Source organism: Cynocephalus volans, chromosome 11 (assembly GCF_027409185.1).
Source record: "Cynocephalus volans isolate mCynVol1 chromosome 11, mCynVol1.pri, whole genome shotgun sequence".
NCBI lineage: Eukaryota > Metazoa > Chordata > Mammalia > Dermoptera > Cynocephalidae > Cynocephalus > Cynocephalus volans.
Genome location: NC_084470.1, coordinates 72,734,446 through 72,754,660, shown reverse-complemented (window position 1 = coordinate 72,754,660; position 20,215 = coordinate 72,734,446). Strand labels below are relative to the sequence as shown.

General features: G+C 41.7%; 1 protein-coding gene across 2 annotated transcripts in view; it reads right to left on the bottom strand.

Annotated features, from left to right (window-relative positions):
- Positions 1-2,310: 2,310 nt before the first annotated feature.
- Positions 2,311-20,215, bottom strand: part of ATXN7 (ataxin 7) — a 145,284-nt gene continuing 127,379 nt past the window's right edge. For both annotated transcript variants that reach the window (XM_063114349.1, XM_063114348.1), the window contains 5 exons: positions 15,111-15,376; positions 13,395-13,593; positions 12,911-13,032; positions 7,464-8,433; positions 2,311-4,899 (listed from right to left, as the gene is read on the bottom strand). In XM_063114349.1, the coding sequence (XP_062970419.1) occupies positions 4,882-4,899; positions 7,464-8,433; positions 12,911-13,032; positions 13,395-13,593; positions 15,111-15,376 (1,575 nt within the window). In that variant the 3' untranslated portion in view covers positions 2,311-4,881. The remainder of the gene's footprint in view (positions 4,900-7,463; positions 8,434-12,910; positions 13,033-13,394; positions 13,594-15,110; positions 15,377-20,215) is intronic.

Sequence of the window (20,215 nt, the reverse complement as noted above, 5' to 3'; positions counted from 1 at the left end):
CTTTAAACTGGGATAGTCTCTTGCTGTCCAGGGCCAGGTGATCTGCAAGGGAATGGAAGTAAAAAGGTTAAGAGATTGAGTGGTTGAACCTTTTCCTGGGAGGTTGGAGGACACCCACAGTGGTAGGGAGCTTCCTATGACTGGATTTGAGTAGGTGGTTGATCTAAGGAGAGAACTGCCCATGGGGCATGGGGGTTGAAGCCAGGTTAACTCTTTCACGTAAGGTAATGAATATTTTTTCCAATACAGAAAGCAGCTTCTCTTAAGCAACAAACATAATTTTGAATTTACTAGAATGATTTATTTGCAAATGGTAAAACTTGCCAGATTTCCAGAGATAGAAGATTCTATGTTATGCTCTGAATAATACTAAAATGCACTTGTACTGCCAGTAAGGGAGGTATGTAAAAGCAAGGAAGAGATTACATACCATCTCCGTATAAAAAGTTTAGCTCTCTAAAAACTGACTACATGTCATCAAATTTACATATTAACAAGTACAAACAAAATGTGCTTCTAAATCTATCAACTCCCCCTTGTTTACTTCACAAACCTAGAGGGCCAGAAAAGAGTAGTGTTCACTGTTTACACGGTTACTAATTTACCCAAAGCTCTGTGTCCAAGAATGGAATCATCCTAAGGCCACAGAAGAATTTAGCTAGTACAGGAGAGAGGCAAAAGTGAAGGTGTTTCAGAAGGTGTCTGATGCCAAAAATAAAGAGAAGTCAGACAAGACTGAATTTGGGTTTAGTATCACAATGAGGCAGAAACATGTAAGATATTTCATGCAGCCAACCTTATTTATTGAGAAGTCCTAATTTTATTGCCCGTTTAGTAACATGTTTGTTCCACAAACTAATTTATCATAAAGCAAAGCACAACTTTTTCTTATAAATAGTATAAATTATTTTATTTACAGAAACTTGTTACAAAACAAATAGACTATATATTTCTTCTCTTTTAAATATCCAAAGTAATTTTCTATCCCTTGACATTTGTTCATGTTCTATACAGCAGCCAACACAAAGTCCAGCTGAGATGCTCTTGATTATGTGTACAAATTATCAAACTATTCACACATTTTAACACAGGAGATTGCTTTTATAACCAAGCTCAAAAAAACATAGCAAAATGCTCTCAAGGCCCTACATTCACACCGACAGTATGTAGTGCTCATTTAAATGATCTGAAAATGTAAAATGTTTTGCACAAAATGTAAAAATGATTATTTTCTGCTAAACAATGAAACTTTTAACAATTTTCAAAGCCCAACCCCCCACCCCCACCCCCAGGACAAAATGAGACATTAAGAAATTCCTTGGCAACAGAACTCTTGCAGGAAGACAGCTGCCTTTATAAGTTACATTTTTCAAATTATACATTTTTTTCCATGTTCTCAGAGGTACTTCTTTGTATTTTATTTTTGGAATACAAAATATTTTAAGTATTCTATTTTAAACTCTATTTCATGAGTGAATAACAAAACGAACACATTGTGTAAGTTGCTGGCTGACAAAAAGATCAGTAACCCTTGGTGCCCCAGGCAATCCATCACCAGCTGAATTACTGTGAACCAAAAGGTCTGAATTTTAAAATACCTTATAGAATTACCAGCATTGGTGGTTTTCTACTCCTCCCCTAAAACTTCAGAAACAATATTTAGGTGGAAAAAGCAAACTCCAAAAGTTCAACTGAACATTCAAGTCTTTTAAAGAGATTCTGTCTAAGCTTAAAACTAGGTTCAGGCACTTTCAGTTTTTTCCATTAGTTTTAAACCACATCACATACTAACACACATGTGCTCAGAGAGTATACACACAAACACACAGGCACACGCACGCACACTTACACACACATTCACACATAAAACACTAACAAAAGAAAAGCAGTGTGTCACTTAGTTACATGTAGTCTATCAGGAAATCAGGCAACTAGGGAGAAGCAATGCCCACTTCATCTGTATGAATCCACTCCCGAGACATTAAAAGGGACAAAGACTTTCACAGAACAGAGGCATCCCTTAAACTGTAAAGGAGGCAAGTTCTAGAACTATTGGCTTGGCAGTGAACCACTTCAAATTATAAAAAGGTATTTACTTTTATTAATTAATAAATAAATACTAGATGATCTCAATTGTACCAAAACAGGATATCGGAAAAAAAGACCTGTGCAAAAATACATATTTAAATATGTACAATTCATTTTTAACAAAATATGTCTTCTGAAATAGGGATACTTCCATATTTATAATAGAACGAGAAATTCCAAAATAAAGATACAAAAGTAGGTTTTGTATAATTCTTTGTTCATCATTGCAGCACTTTTAATTTTTTTGTAGGCTAAGAAAACTGCAGGAGTTGTCATGAAATTCTATTGGAAAGAATATAAAAATTATCTTGGTTTTAAATTGATACCAAAGTCTGTCTAGAAACAACCCAACCACTGCAAATTTGGTTTTTTCAAGTTAATTTAATTCAAAAAAATACTTGTATTCCCTTGTTTTAAATGGTCTTAATTGTTCCTCATAATAAAAAGTAGTTGTAGGAGAAAATAAAACATTTGAACAACAGTCTAAAATTTAATAGCACTGTTTAGAATAGGTCTGTTTGTGGTAGGCAGAATCCAAAATGGCTAATATCCTAATCCCGATGCTCTGTGTACTACCGGGAGACATAATGAAATTCAATGAAAACTTCAGTCTAAGAAATCAAATGATCAATACTCGCTAATCTAAATATCTACATTATTCTGAATCAACTTGCTATTGTGGATCCTATTCACATCTTTTGGAACAACATGATCTGTCTATAAATTCCACTGATAAAAGCAACTTTATTTATAACCATCAAGTCCCCTTGGCTCTGAAAATAAATTCTATCTATATACCCCATTGCACTTGTCGCCAAGGAATCGACTAGGTACGTTCTGATTCCCTCTTTAGCTCCTTTCTCTCCACTCACTGGGATGGAACAATCAGACTGATTTCTCTTCACTATCCCAAACTGGTCCATCCATGCTCTCTCCTTACTAAGCTCTCCTATAGTATCATTTTAAAAGCATTTACTGATTGATTGCATAATAAGTGAACAAGATACTGTTCTCCCCTTCCTTTAAAAAAAGAATCAATATTTTACATCAATTTATAGCTAAAGTATCTGCATAAAGTTTTTGTTTTCTTACATAATAAGAATAGTTCTGTAGCAATTCACATTATTAGGCTGGTAACCAAATATTTATTCATTCTACCTGTTGTTGACTTGAAATTCCCTGAAACTGAAGTATGTAATCCAAGAATTATAGGAAAAAAAAGGATGCACTGAGTGGCTCTGTCTAGGCACTGGCCAGGGCAATGCTCAGAGCCTTGGAAATTTTACCCTGTGTTCGGCAACTTTGTGTGTTCTAATAAGCAAAAGTGCCTGGTTCCTGTTTCAAGAGTTGTTGTGGTAGAATCACCCGTTAAAAGGCCCCAACTCATCCCCAAAATTCAATGACACCTTCTCAAGCAATGCTGTTTTAACATATTAAGTTCTTTTTTGGGGGGTGGAGTACCTGAAAAAATATTCTAGAGGGCTCCAAAACTCTCTCAGGAAGATGGCTGGCATTAATCCCAAGAAAGGAGTATGTATGTCAGGGAAATACCATATGCACATCAAATAAAACCTGCACGTGGGTAAGTGTACACATTCTCCAACTCCCCTCCCTCAGGGTCTGCTCCCTACCCCAACTGCATCCAAATAAACATCTGTAGTGGCATAAGGGAGCGTGGGCACACACACACACAATACCCAGAGTGCTCAAGGCAGAAATTTACACTTAGTCCCAGGACAGTATCCAAAGAGGAAAATGGGGGTAATGCAAAGAGTGCCTTGGAAACATTTAAGTACATCCTAATAATTTCACTTTAAAAAGGCAATTTTTAAAAGAGACTAGGTAGGACAACCAACCCAATCTGACATACTGTTTAACATGAAAGCTTAAAGGATAAGAAAATTCCATTTCTTTGGAAATCTTGTAAAAAGTTTTTTCTCCCTATAGTGATTTTTACCTTTCCCACCCACTCCCTCCTTCCGAATTTGGCTTTCCTTTATCAAAACTAATTTGCATTTTCTTTCTTTTTTTAATCACACAGAATTGCTTTTGTACCATGAAAAGTAATCCTCTAAAATGGTTTATACTTGCTCTCTGGGCATCAGTGGCTTCAAACCAGTTTGTAAGTCAGAAGCTTCTGACAGCTTCTGATCCCAAATTATTTGCAAAAGGCTGGACTATTCTGTCACGGGGCCTTGCACTAACATCCATATTCCATTCTTGGAACATTGCTATAAAAATCTAAAGCCAAATTCCCTCTCCAGAGGGTTGCTCAGGGTGTAGTGCTTTCTCCTCTGGAAGGTCCCCACTCTCCAGTTAAGGTGCCTAACTGCTGGAGAATGACCTACAGAAGACAGTGTTAAAAAAAAAAAAAAATGGCAGGGAGAGGGAGGAGGGAGACAAGTCTATAGTAATGCTCTTGCCAAAACATTCTTTTGCCCAGCCAATCTACTCAAAGAGTGGCTCCATGATATACTGCAAGTTCAAAAAATAAAACAAAAACAAAAACTTCTCACAGATTGGTAGCAAGCAGTCCAGACCACTTTAACACTGATAAAAGCAATTCGGTGGCTGAACTTGATCCAGTGTCCTTTATGAGTACTCACTGCTACAGACATAGCTTCAGGGAAATCCTTGTTAAAACAACAGCCAGGCGGCAGGTTTCTACCCTTGAGGCCCACTGGAGGTTGGGAAAACAGACTCAAAGGCATCATGGAGTCCAGAGCGCTGAGTGGAGGTGTAACTTGTCCTCAAAAGTGTCCAGATTATTCCTCCCCGTGCTATTTTCAGCTGTCAGGGACGTGCCTTTGGCTTTCAAAAAAAGAGAGAGTGGGGAAACAATGGAAAGGTAAGTAAGCAGTTGTACACTGTACTCCCTGATTCTACAAGAAGGTATTCCAGGCCACATGCCAGGAGCAGTCAGCTATAGAATTTGGCCTTAGCTTTCAAAAGCTTCCACTGCCCTTAGGCACAATCATTCTAAAGATTTACTATTAGAAGACCCTCCAGAAGAGAGCAGGCCTGGGTTTCTAGCTTAGAGAAAGGGCTCTCACATTTTTGCCTTTCGGTTTTATTTACTGATTTGTGTCGTTGAAGGCATTCCAGGTTGTTAATTAAGAATAAGGTCAAATGGGCTAGCTCCCACAGGTGAGACAGCTCACACCGAAGGCAGTGCCTGTGCAAAGAGAGGGAACTCTGGCCTTCACAGTGGGCTATTTTTAAGTCCTTGGTGGCAGAAGCCATAAATAGACTCTTAGGGGGTGCCTGCCCAACCCCATCTCCTAGGCTTCCCATCATGTCCCACTTCATTCCTCTGTTTAGAAGACTTCAGCCAGTTCAGTTATCTCTGTTGTAAAGTCAGCTCCACAGGGCATGGTAAGTTGAGGTCCCTACATTTCTAAGAGCAGCATTCTTTAAAGCACTTTGGAGTCATGGGTACTTTTGAGATTCTGATGAAAGCTATAGGATCGCTCCTGCAGATAAATGAACACAGACAAAAAATGTGCCACACTTCTTGGGGTTCACTGATCCTCTGATCTCTAGTCATGGGCCCCTAGGATTTGTGTAGCATAATAAACAGTATTCCATTACACAGAGGAAATCTTTCTCAAACACAAACTTAAGTCCAAACTGATTTTCAGGGAAAGAACCCAAAGCTAGACTGTTTGGGTCTTCCTAGTGGGACACAGTCCCCCCAGTTGGTAAAAATTAGAGGTGGCAAACTGGCAGGTCATGAGCCAAGCTTGGCCAACACCAGATTTAAAAACTATATATATATATACACACACGCACACATAAAATCTCTTTTAAAAATGCCAAATTTCACATGCAAGTCCAGTTCTGCAGTTTCTCTTTAAAAGTGGTAACGAGTGTCTGGGAATCGCTGCTCCAGATGGGCCCCCACTCCCCAGTTTCCCATAGGCACTGTCACACTCTGCTGTGCCCCAGCCAGCCTCCTTCTGTCCTTTTTGTTACAGTGGGTAGTAAGAGCTACACCCATCTAAATGAAGACAGTGTGTGCTCAGTAACACAAATGTGAGATGGACATCACAGCACCATGGAATACCACCCCGCACCCCGTGAAGGTCACGTCTCCTTGAGACACTGCCCTCAAGGGAGTGTTTAAGGGATGGGTATCATCATTTCTTGCTGTGTTTGCACTGTGTTGTTATGCTTATCATAAACTATAATGAGTAACTACAAACCAAGAAGTAAAAGCGCAATTCTCATTTGTCCAAGAATCCCTGCTCAAAAAGCTGAACATACAGATAGCCCATAATTTAAGCAGCTACTTAAATTCATGGATATTTCCCCTTTGGTGTTGGGTGTCAATTCACACAAATATTGAAAGGAAATTACATCACAGTAAAAACTTTTTCCTATTTTCTGAAAAAGTTCTAACCTGGCATTTGAGTTATGTTCTGAAAATGAGGAAAGGGGGTAATAAAAACATAAAAAAGAGCCTCACATTTTAAATGAGGGCTCTGGGGTGATGCTGCTGAAATTCCTGTTTGTAAGCAAGGTGAGGAGAAATTCTGATGAATGAAGTAAGATGAGACATGAGCTGGAAGTTAGAGCAAAGTAGCTGGAAGAAACAGCTACAGAAGTCAGGAGAGAACAGTAAAAGGTGGAAGAGTAGGGAAAAGACAAAGAAATGGCATAAAAAAGAAAGTCATGGTTAATTCCGAATCCAATACCCACTCAGCCACTTCTCTACTAATGGGCCCACATTCAGATTTCTTTTTAAACTATTAACTTGGAATGAGATTTTAGTTTTCTGCGAGGCCCACACTGAATCCTGTTTTCCTGCCTCCCTCCAGTGCAGGGAGGAGAAAATATGAGGTGCAATTTAACACAGAATATCTGAAATCTTTGAGGGGAAAAATACTAAAAAGTCTTTCTTTTAAAATCTTAAATGACCCCTTTCTAGATCAGTTTGGTTTTAGCCCAGCTTTCTTCAGGCAAACACACTGGAGCATCAGCATCCAGGAAACAATGTCTGCTTCCTTCCTCAACAGCATCGTAGGATGCACACATAGCACCAGGTCAGCACCTGGTTGGCTATGGTGAACAACTCCCTTGCAATTCTGATTTTACTGTCATGCCTGATGCTTTCTGCAGCCCTATCTGCAACATGCATTACTGTGGATTCCTCGCCCAGGAGCATCTTCCAAAGACATCAGAAATTCTGGCAGAGAGGAACCTGTTTTACCTTCACACGGCCATGAACTCTTCCTTTTTGTTAAAGACACCATGAAGCTGGATATCTGTTTACAGCAAACCAACCAACCCAACCACACAGATTTCCAAGCTGGCAGAAGTTCCCTAGGGAGGGGAAATGTCCATTCTCATGGGGTTCACAGTCCACTTCCTACCTGATGAAGGAGGGAATTGTTAGTCACTCCTTGTGTCCCTGGGATGGTGCCTGTGTGTTTCATGTGGACGTTGTTCATGGCTGGCAATTTGGCAACCTTTGTGGGTCTGCTGCTGTTGCTGTTGATGCTGCTTGAGACAGGTGAGCACTTTCTTTTCTTTCCTATGAGCTTTTCTAAAGGAGTGTGTGAGTGTGAGAAGCTGCCGTGGGAATTGACAGGCAGTTCATTGGCCTGGTGGATGAACGGGCCAAGAGAAAGAGTGGAATCGCCGCTGTTCACCATCACACTCATCCTCTTGATGGACTCAGCAGGGATCCCCCCAGGGGGGCCCCTCCCTGACTGGTCGTGCCGGACACTCACGGAGTTTGCTTTATTTGTCACACAGTTGAGGCCGATGCTATGGGAAGACGTTACGGTTGAGGGGTAGGGAGGACCAGAGTGGGCCACACAGTTTTTCCTAAAAGACTCCATGGAATGAGAAGAAGAGGAGGAGGAGGAGGAAGAGTGAACTAACAGTGGGGAACTGTTTTTGCGTTTCTTTCCTGAGCCACCACTGGTACTGCTACTGGCATTGTGACAGTTGGTGCTACTACCAGAAAACTCCTTGGGCCTTAAAGACTTGCTGGATTTCAACTTCTGAGGTTTCCTGGACATAGGGGAGGAGGGGACTGAGGAAAGGCCAGAGGGTGTGGAAGGGGATGAGGATGAAGAAGACACTTGTCTGGATTGCATACTACACACAGGATCCATTGCTCCAGAAGCGGCAGGCTGTGCATTTAGTGTAGTTCCGTGAGCTGGTACCAATTTGCTATTTGGGGAGATGCAGGTGGATGACAGCAGAACTGGGGATGTAGAGACAGTGGCTCCTGCAAGATAGCTGACCCCGCACTGTGATGTCGGCACAGAGTTTGTCCGGTGAGGAACACGTGTGGAGACCAGTGATGTGGTGCTGGGCACTGGTGGGATTTTCCTGAAGAAAGGAGAGGGCAGTGAGTGACATTCACCATAGCCATTCATGGAAACTGGCAGATGGGCACACCCTTCATCTCTGATGCTGAGAAACATACCCCATCAGAGTGATGACTCTAAAACACAAAGCCTATCCTGTCCCTTTTCTCCTTCAAAGTCTTTAATGCCTTTGTGGGGCATTTAGAATAGCGGTGAGTGTGCACGTCTCACCCCAACTACTGCCCAGCTTCCTGTTCCAAACACTGATCTTCCTTCCATTCCAGGTAAATTCCATGACAGAAGAGCCTATATATCCTCTACCTGGACCTCATTCTTACCCCCAACTTCTGCTCAGGCTTTAGATTTCAGCTCATCATCACTTCTGTAGGAAATCTGTCCTGACCGTCATGACTTGCTTAATTCCCCCATGGACTCACACTGCCCCATTTGTAGACTTGGTAAGAGTTAGGGTGGTTTTAATGTGACTATTAATCACTAACTCCTTTGCAGGTGGAGCCATCCACAGCTTATTTACCATTGTAGCCCTAGTGCCCAGCACTGTGCCTGGAATACAGAAAGTACTCGATAAATGTTGAGAGAATTTGGGAAGGAATGAGAAAAAAGGAAGGGCACAGCTAGTTAACAGCAACTGCTAGGTCATAACTATCAGGCTGAAAGACTGCACAGGGGAATAAAGCCTCAAAATCTCAGGGGATTTTCAGTCACAGTGTTGTAACAATATATTCTGCTAATAATGTCAGGGCAAGGTATTTATTGAGGGATAGGGGAGCCGTTCAAATAGTCAAACCAAGGAGGCCCCCGTTTATTTGAGCTCTGATTTTTAACTGCGACAGCACCAACATTTTCAAATACTCCTATGGTAGAAGTAAAACCAAGGTGGCAAAACAGTAAACAGCCTGCCTGGAAGGCAAATGCCAAGATGGCCTTGCTCCTGACTTAGTGGAATAGCCCTGGCTGATGCAGTCGCTACCCCAGCTCCATTTCCTCATCTTTCAAGTGAGAGAGTTGGCCTACACTGCTGTCAAAGTGCTTTCCAGATGCTTTTAAAGAAGACTATAGTTACTAATAAAAGGAATTAATGACTGCAAATTTTGCACCTGCTTTAAAACCCCATTCAAGAGTGTAGCTCTAGTCTGGGGTTAGTGCTTCTCAATTTTGATTGCACATTACAGTTACCTGTGGAGCTTAAGCCACGCCCATGCCAATTACACCGGAAGCACTGGGGAACCAAGACTGTGAAGCTAGGCTCTATCCCTGTACTATTCACAAAGGAGAACAAGCACTGACATTACCTGAGAGACCTGTTAGAAGTGTTGAGTTCCCGGGCCCCACTCCAAATCTATTTCATCAGAATTTGTATCTCAATAATGCCCTCAGGTGATTTGTGGGCACTGGCATGTTTGAGAGTCCCTGAAATAAAGTCAAGGTACTATAGCTCGTTGGGTGCAATGGCTTCTCGTGGCCACCAGGTGGCTCAGTAGGCCAGAGCCTAACACCAGGCTGCCTGGAACCAAATCCTGAGAAAAGGAAAAGTCTTCCACAGGGGAAAGGGATGTGGGTCTCTCCAGGTGACAATTACCAGTTACTCTTAGAAAAGCTTGTTTAACTAATTCATTACCTTTTGTATAAAGAACAGGCAAAGTAAGAATACATAGTCATACTGACTATTTACACAAATAAACTCTGTAAAGATATACAGGAAACAAACAAAAATGGTTCTGTCTATGAGGGGTGGGTAGGAAATAGGAGTATAGGGGACAGGGAGACAGAGACTTTCCATTATATGCCTCTTTATACTATTTTTCTTTTTTAAGCCAAATGAATGTATTTCCAGTTCAAAAAGTTAAAAAACAAACAAACAAAAAAACAATCTGATAACCATCCTAGCTCTTCTTAGGGGACTGTGGAATAGTGGTCCCAAATCAGCAGAGGGCAAGCAGTTCACAGAAATCAGAGGAGCCTGGAAATGGCCTTTTAGGTCATGGCTAAGCTCCAGAGGAAGTGCTGTTCTAACTTCACCACTGTCCAGAGCCTCCACAAACCAAAGTAACTCATTTTATACTCAAATCCCCCTTCCACTTGCCCTCAAATTTACCACAATAAGCAACTACAGGGAAAGGGGCCAGGAAGAGTGCTACTCAAACAGAGGCTCTTTGTGAAAGAGAAGATTTTTGGCTGAGCCAGTAGGATGAGACTTGGACCACCTTGAAAGTTTCCTTGAGTGCCTCAAAGATGCCACCTGAGAATAGTTCTCCTCTGGGTGAGAAGTGTTGAGCTCCCCTCAGCAAATCTCGAGCTGCCCCAATCAGCCAACAGCACTCCTGTTTCGGGGAGCATTTATTTCTACAAGCACCTGGGTCTGGAACTACACTCCAAGTTCCCATCTGCCCCAAGCCTGTGTGCCAGCTCATCATTGAGCAACATGTCTGTCACTGCTGTATTAACTTCTTTAAACCCAAAGGTCATGTTAATGGAAAGGAATGGTTTCCTCCTTCCTGGGAGCAGGTGATAAGGCAGTCAGCCTTCTGATAGAAGAGACAGTAGATAGAGGAGTTAACCTCATGGTCCTGCTTTTTCAAAAGTTCACAGCACAAAGAGGAAAACCTGTCCACATAAGTCCTTATGAACTGAAATCATCTTCACCCAAACTGCTGGCCATGAGCCACTTATCAATATAACAGAGATGAAACATTGAGGACCCCTCGAAACGCTTGTGAGTACACCAAACTCATAGTTTAGTGAGCTCACCTGAGCTCTTCAAGTCCCACTGGGTAGTCTGAAGAAATAAGAAGCTGAGATTTCATGTATCTTGGGGTTTTCTGATGTAAAGAGACCCCCCTTAAACCACAGCAACCCACTCTCTTGATTTTGTCTCCAGGCAGAGACAATGCTCCTTCATAAAGTAGGAAGAAGTACCTCTTATCCAGTAAGAACCAGGAAGAAGTGTGAAATAGAAAAGCACAATAACATTGCTCTGGACCTAGTTTCCTAAGTGAACAAATGATTATGGAGATGGTTCTCTGGATTGTAAATTATCCAAGGCCTCTAACCAACTTCTTCCAACTTTATTAAGAAACCAAGTCAGGGAGGCAAATAGAGATACTGGCCAAGTCCATTCAAGGAAGCACTAGTAAGTGATGCCCAAATGGAGATCTGGGATTACCTGGGGATAACTGGACAGCCCCCTTTAGCAAAGCCCAATGTATACCCAGGTAGGTTTCACCAAACATTAGTTCCTCAAGATGCTTCCCTAAAAAAAGGATCCCAAGTCAAAGAGGCTTGGGAGACGTTCCACATTACACATGACATCCCCTGCTTTGAGAGTTATACAGCACAGTGCCCATTAAAGGCTCTGAGAAGTCCTACAGTAAGTAATGAAAACAATTTAATTTCTGGAATGGCTGAGTTAAACCTTTTTGGCGATGGAACCCTTTTTTCACTCAAAATCTCATTTGGGAAATATTAGCATACATAATGCCATACAAGATGTCTTAAATTGCAAATCAGAGCACAGGCCTTCTCTATCTGAAACTGTCAATAGCTTCCCATTGCACTCAATTTCAATGTCATCTGGCCCCTGCAGGACTCTTGCACCTTGTCTTGTACCATGCTCACTTTCTCACTGTTTCTTAAACAAGCTCTCATCTTCTCTGACTCAAGACCTTCTGCCTGGAACCCACTCCCACCATCCCAATGGCTGTTCTTTCTCATCCATCCATCTTAATTCAAGGGTCACCTCTTCAGAGAGGCTTTCCTTGAATCCTCCCAGCCTGTTTATTTTCCCACCTCAGCTCTTTATTTGGAAGCAAACTCTCTCTATATCCAAATCCTGGCTCTACCACTAACTTGCTGCCTGACTTGTATCTCAGTTTTGTTATCTGTAAAACAGGAATTATCGTGGTCACCTGTCATAGAGGACTGTGAACATTAAATATATGTAAAAAGTTGCCTGGCATGTAGTAAGCTCTAAGTGTTGATGATTGTTATTATTTATTTCTATCATCTCCCTTATGACAAGCTATTATCTCCTCATTCATTCTGTTGACTGGTTTTTTGTTTTTTTGATCGGTAAGGGGATCTTAACCCTTGACTTAGTGTTGTCAGCACCACGCTCTCCCAAGTGAGCTGACCGGCCATCCCTATATAGAGATCTGAACCCTTGGCCTTGGTGTTATCAGCACCACACTCTCCCAAGTGAGCCAAGGGCCAGCCCTGTTGACTGGTTTTTGCCTCTTCCCATCCCCTACTAAGACTGTGAGCTTCGTACATGTGAGAGTCCTTCTGCCTTGAGCCTCTGTCCCCAGAACAATAATGTAGTTGCTAAATGAACAAACAAGGTGCCTTCTTCTCAGAGTCAGTCAAAGGCCCGTTTTCATTTAGATAAGCATATCTTCATAACATCAGTCCCACAGGAAATAAAAGAAGATGCAGCACTGAGTAAAAGTCAGCTCTTCTCCCCAAGACCAGCAGGCACTCACTTCCACAGCTGCGCATTCAGATGCTTCTCCACCATGAAGTTGAGGGCGCAGCGAAGCCGGTTCCACCTGGAGTCAAACACGTAATAGCCTCTTCCAATCTGCCGGCTCCCAAATGTGCAAAACTGAAAGAGAGAACACAGCCGCACGTGCTTGCTTACACTGACGCTGGCACGCCCTGTGAGGGTTCTCTCTCCTCCAGGAAAGGAGCTAATCAGGAAAGACAGAGTTGACTATGAGTACTATAGGCTGTGAAGCATGAGAGTGACAATGCCTAGCCCTGAGGTTCGTGGAAGAGAAAGGGAAAAGCACGAGACGGCCCCGGACAGAGTGTGTGCCACCTCTGGGGTGCCCTGTTCTGAACTGCTCTCACACCTTGACCGAGTCCCACGTGTATGGGCATGCCAAGGTCCCTGGAGCACCCCCCTGCAGTGCCCTGTCCATGCTGCGTGGGGAGGGTCAACGCGGGGGTGGACGTGGAACTTACAGATGCTGGCTGAGGATGATGACCTGAATAATGACAGTCCAGTTTTTCAACAGACTCTTCTTTGTCCTCGCCTTCGCCCTCCTCACTGGATAACCGAGAAGCTGGCTCAGTGGCAGGCAGGGGAGGGTGTGGAGATTCATGGACTGGAGGAGGGTCAATGGGGGCACTCCCACCTTGCTGAGCAGGGCAGCCTGGAGGCCTTGGTGAGTAGAAAGTGCAGCACAGATCAGATCACACACCTGGGAATCAGCGTCCTTAACTCAGATACAACAACGTATCCAAAACCACCTACAGGAGGCCTGGGCTCCACCATTTGTACTGGGAGAAAACAGATGCTGATCCAGGTGGCTCGGGAGTAAAGGAACCTCTCTTCTGAACTGCACAATGTTCAATTTAGCTGTTTGCCATGCATAACTAAAGGTAACTTATACCTAGTTCTCCTTTCTATAGCCACTTGGGTGGTTCAGGTCTTCCTTCTATTCTCCCCAAGGAAGGGGAAATACATTTGGAATTTAAGAGGATTCTTTCTTTGATTCCTCTTCTATTTCAACTGGATTTGGGTTTCTAAGGCAAATAAATGAGACAACTAGCAAAGTACTCTAAGATAATCTAGGAGGGACAGGAAATGATGATAAAAGAATGAGGTAGCATTACCACTTATGCGTATAGTCTAGAGCCGGTTACTCAAGGGCAGAAATGTATTTTTCCTACATCTATAATAACCTAGTGGTTCAGAATTAAGCTTACTTTTTATAGATCGAAAAACTTCAAGGAGAAGATGGCCAAAGAAAGGACTTGCTGAGGAATCTCCAGCTGGCCAGGGCCTGAACACACTCTGGGGAGCCTCCTCTGACTGCTCCTCCAATGTACTGCTCAGAAACTACAGAGCTCATGTTGAGACAGGCTCAAGCACACACTTGGGTTTCCATGAGAGAGGTATTTCCACCTTTATGTGACCATTTCAAGGATCAGACATGTGAGGGTGAAATGTTAGGCAACAGCAGCCAAGGGCTGGCACAGTCCTAAGCAGAGCCCTTATTGCCAGTGGTTGAACAGGCAACAACGAAGCCCTCATTCTCTATGCCTTTCTCTTTCCCGTCCTTCTGGAAATTGGGTACAAAGTCCTTTATTTCAACTTGGCTAAATATGCAAGCACAAAGACACACATATTCCATCATCTAAGTTCTTGCTAAAACACTCTGACCCATTGCTTACTACCCTGCTAAAATGTACAATACATGCTCAGGCCAAAGTCCCAAATGAATGAGTGAAAAAATATGTTGATAAATGGATGCTGTAAAAATTCAGGCTGAATGTCTGTCCCCAGCAAGAATTCCCACTGCTGTATTTTGCAAGAAGCAAGACAAATGAATGGGAAACTGCTGACAAAGCCATGTGAAATGATGCAGTCATTAACCTGCAGGCAGAACCCAATTTCAGCCCTGCTCAACAGGGTTGAGACACCTGACATTGAGAAGTGTAGAGCAGATAACTCTACCTCTATTCTGCTGCTTTCATTTACATCCAAGAAGAGTCCTGGTTGAAACTTACTGATGAACTCAACAACTGTTATTTTTCCACAGCAAAACTCAATTTAAAAGGTATCTCCACAGTGAGCCTGATGTGTTTCTTGACAACATGACTGTACTGGGATTTTACAGTGTATGCAAATCTGTTCTCTGAAGGAGTGAGAAAGAGTTGGAGGGCTCAGCTTACCTTGGAAGACTGGGGGTGTGAGGTTTAGGTTTACTAGCTACAAAAGGCTTTGATTCAGAAGGAATCACTCCGTGAGGGTTTTGGTGCTGCTCCTGTGACGTTCTAGGAGGGGCAGGATGTGGGTCCCTGAGAGGCTGCGGTGGTTGCTGAGAGTCGGGATGGCGAATCGATTCCTTTTCCCTGGTTTTGTTTTTGTGCTCGGCTAATAACACATCAAATCGTTTTCTTCTACCCTGGACAGCCCTCCGTTGGGTTAAGGAATGTGTCTACAGACCAAAAAAATACAGAAACTAAGGCATCTCAAAAATAATTATCTGTCATATATCTCAAAGCACCACTCCCAATAAGAAAGCAATCTGGACCATTAGCATAGTCAAAGACTGCTCAGAATTTGATAGGCTAAAAATCATAAGAACACGGGCTGGCCAGTTATAGTTGGTCAGGGTGAAGTGTTATAACACCATGGTCAAGAGTATGAATGGATCCCCATACTTGACAGCTACCAAAAAATAAAATAAAATAAAATAAAAGCCATAAGACCACGATCTTTTCTCCTTAGCTAGACTAGAAGCACATATTCCAGACTCTAAATGTAGAAGAATCTGGTGACAATATTTCCATCACAAAAAAGGAGAAATGTTAAGCTATGTCATCTGGTATATAACTGAGTGGCAAACAGCAGAAACCAATGACAGGTGCTCATGTTTCATGCCACAATAATAATTTGTTTACTGGAGTTCTCATCAACTCCCTTAGAAAAATTCCTCTTTGGGCCACTTAAAATTTTGAATGTTAATTTAAAGGAAAGAAACAATTATTCCATAAAACATGTAACAGAAGGTGTTCTTTCAGTAACTGCCAGGGAGTAAAAATTTAAAAACAACTGCTTCTCTCTATTCCAATAAAAATGCCACGTAAAGAAGAAAGTGGCTCAAAGCATTTTAGAAACAGAGACTGCTACATCTAAGAAAGACCTTAGATGAGGCTGAGAAGAAAGGCTGGAAGTGGGAGAGATAGAAAGCAGAGCAAATCCCTATAAACAGACACTTGCTGTGGAAATCAAGAAAACGGGATGAATGGCACCCTTGGGTCTTTGGATAATGTCTAATTTCAGAATTAAGAAATGGGCACACTGAGAAAAAGAAAGGTCAAATTACATGACTGCTTGCATTAAAAAGGCAACCAATACAAATCTGTGGTTGAAGCACATCTTATATGAAAATGTCCATACTCCAAGTGCATTTGATAATTACTGGCATTTAAAAAAACCAAGGCTCACTTGAAGCCTAATACTATTCCTAGCAGAAGATAAAGTTGAATGCACAAATGTGAACTGGTCAGAGTTGGGTAAATCTTACTGGCAGTCAAGTCTAATCACTGTGAAATGATTTTGCAAGTCAAGCGAACCTGACCATTCCACACTGCTGGGGTCTCAGTCTGTAAAAATGCATGGGCTGGCTGGTTAGCTCACTTGCTTAGAGCAATGTGCTGATAATGCCAAGGTCAAGGGCTCAGATATCCTTACCAGCCAGCCAACCCCCCCCCCCCAAAGCATGGATACACTAATAATACTCAGGAGTGGAGGGATGAGTTTACAGTAACTACAGTGGCCCCCAATCACATATGCATGAACATGAGTGAGTTCATCTACATATTTCCTTTTCTCTTTTATGCTACCACCAAATACTGAAAATCATATTTCACGTGTATCCTTGCCCCTACACATTACACAAATATATTGCTCTACAGGTTTATATAGCATGGTTGCTACAATTTAAGAGACTTAAGGGAAATTATGCTTCTAATTTCCATTTGAAATTCAGTAACATAAACTACCTCCTTACTAGACATACTGCAAACTATGTCCACCCAAAATCTCACCTGGCACAGATAAATGTGTTTAGCTTCTTTTTAAATTTTTACTTGATTTTCTTTAGTATATAATACATCCACAAGAAAGTAACCTAAATGAGGACAAGAAACTTTGTTATGTTTAATGCTGTACCAGCACTTAGAAGAGAACCTGGCACTCAACGCTTCAAACAAAAAGTATATAAAAATAATGGTTCTCCAATACATGCTGAAACAACAAATGACATATGTCACTGCCTGTCTACCTGCCTGTCTCTCCAAACAGATGTATAAACCTCTCCTCATCTTTAAACGTCCCTTGGCACTTAGCACAGTAAAGTCAAATGAAGAAAGTCGGCAGAGACCATCAATATTTTCTCATCTTGGTTTGAAGAATAAATAGGATTTGAGTTCTGAAGAACATTCCAAACAAATCTGATAATTGCCCCCTACCCGCAATGGAACTCTTTGGGGTTGCCCAGGCTCACAGGATAAAGACTGACTGTTTAACCAGGCTTCTGGAGCCCTGCACACTCTAAGACCCTTGCTCACTGCTCCCCGCTCCTTTGGGAACGCGTGCTGCCTGCTACCTCTTTTTGTTCAGCCACTGGCCACCTTTCAGGCTCTACGGTATCTGCATTGCCCCGTCACAGAGTCTCCATACACATTGTTTCCTCCACCTCTCCTGCCTCTACCACCCTCTCTACCTGAGTAAATAATCATATGAATTTCAGCACACTGTTCCTATGACAAGGAAGCCTTTTCTGTTCAAATCTTCCTATCACAGGCTTTCATGACATAGGCCTCTCTCCTTTTTATCATCAGTGGTAATTTTATACTTATTTGAGTGATTATTAAATTAATCTCCATCTCCTTCATTAGACTGTAAGCTCCACAAGGGTAGACAACATGCCGTGATTTTGTTAAATCCTGTATCCTCTGGGACTTTGAATGAGGCCTGTGCTCACAGACATATGCAATAAAAAGTTCTACAGTGACTGAATGGACAAAGGCTGCCAGAGTCACAAATCTCTTTGCATAGAAAGCACAGAGGACATCAAACAGGATATTAGACAGATGAGGAAGTGAGGAGGGGACAATGAGGGTGGCAAGCAGACAACAGGAAATGAGTGATGGGAATGAACAGCAGCAAATTCCCTGACAATGAAGTGAACAGACACATTCTGAGTCTAAGATGGAAGAATCCAGAAGCAATTTGGGGGACATTCAGAGTGGGGACACTCTAGCATGGTTAGCTCTACACTGCTTAACAGATTCAGGCCAAAGTGAAGGCAAGGAAAGGGAGAAGAACTGACAAAGATAACAATGGAAGAAAATCAAGGCATCCTGTGAAAGGGCAGGCCTGATGGGATGCTGCATTTTCTGTCTATTCTGTGCTGCACCCACGACAAGCCAGGGCTGAAGACACATATTAATGCAATAAAAGGTTTAGCACTATGCCACAGACAATAATGAAGGAGCACAAGGAGAGCACACAGCATTTGAAAAGGAAGATGGCAGAAATATGCATATACATACAAAGTCGGTTCATCAAGCAACAAAGGCACAGGAAGAGCTAGGGAAGCTCCTTGCAGATTTTGAGTTGAAGATTCTTTTGGCAATCTTACTTCTGGGTATTTATCCAAAGGAATTAAAATATGGATCTCAAAGAGGTATCGGCACTCCCATATGCATTACGGCATTATTTATAACAGCCAACATGTGGAAACAACCTAAATGTCCATCGATGGATGACTGGATAAAGAAATGTGGTACATATATACAATAGAATATTATTTGGCTTTAAAAAAGTAGGAAATTCCGCAATAAGTGACAACATAGATAAACTCTGAGGACATTATGCTAAGAGAAATAAGCCAGTCACAGAAAGATAAATACTGCATTATTCCATTTATATGAGGTACATAAAACAGTCAAATTCATAAAATCAAAGAGTGGAATGGTGGTTGCTAGGGGCTGGGAAGAGAGAAGAGCAGGGAGTTACTAATCAATGGCATAAAGATTTAGTTAAGAAGGATGAATAAGTTCTAGAGATCTGCTGTACAAGATTGTGCCTATAGTCAACAATGTTGCACTGTACATTTAAAACTTTGTTAAGAGGGTAGATCTTATATTAAGTTTCTCAGCACAATAAAACCAAATTTAAAAAAATGAAAGAAAAAAAAAATCTTTTGGTTCACCACTGCGCTTTACAGATAATTTAAATAGAGCATCTCAGACAAAGAAAGCACCCTTCATTGCCCACAGGTACCATGTTACTGAGAAATCTATGTTACTGAGAGCCAGGTAGGCAGGAAGAGGGCAGAGAGGACAGCGAGTTGTGATCCTAATGTGGAAGAGGGCTGAGGCATGCTTCCACAAATTCCCTTAGGGGCAACTGAATCTGTGACATAATTTTACAGAGCTCAAATGGCTATCTTCACAAAACAAAAACAACAACACATCACTATATGTGTTCAATTAGTATCCTATAAAAAACAAAAGACGTTTGTTCCGAGATAGAAGTTTTTAATTTAGAAATCCAAAGATGAGCTTGGGGTGGGGGTGTCCATCACCGAAGACAGAATGCAAAATTCAGAACATATATATGTATGTACTTTTTTTTTTCCTGGGAAGAAGGACCATGATTTTTTAAAAATTAGGTATTTAGGGCCGAGCCCGTGGTGCACTCGGGAGAGTGCGGTGCTGGGAGCGCAGTGACGCCCCCGCCGCGGGTTCAGATCCTATATAGGAATGGCGGTGTGGGCGACACTACACCAAGGATTGTGATCCCCTTACCGGTCACGAAAAAGACAAAAAAAAAAAAAAAAAAAAATTAGGTATTTAAAGGCCCTTCCTCAAAAGGTTCAGAACCACTGTTTAAAGACAAAATCTACACACTAAAATGAAATTATAAATTTAAATTAAAATAAAACCTACTTAAAAATTCCCCACTTCTGAAGATTTTAACATTCCTTCACTGGTTGGTGGGAAGGGCTGGAGCAGAACCTGAAGTACTTTATTCAAATACAATCTCTAGTAAAATTTGAAATAATATACCAACAATTTTACTAATTTTTAGAAAGAAACTAACTTTTATAATTTTTACCCTCTACCTCAAACAAGGTTTTTAAATTACGTACTTCAAAGCAGTGATTCTAAATACTTCTTGAACTCTTCTGAAGGGCAGTTGGAAACATTCTCCAGAGAAATGTGCATAAATATAATTTATGTAGAGGGGCACAATGATGCCC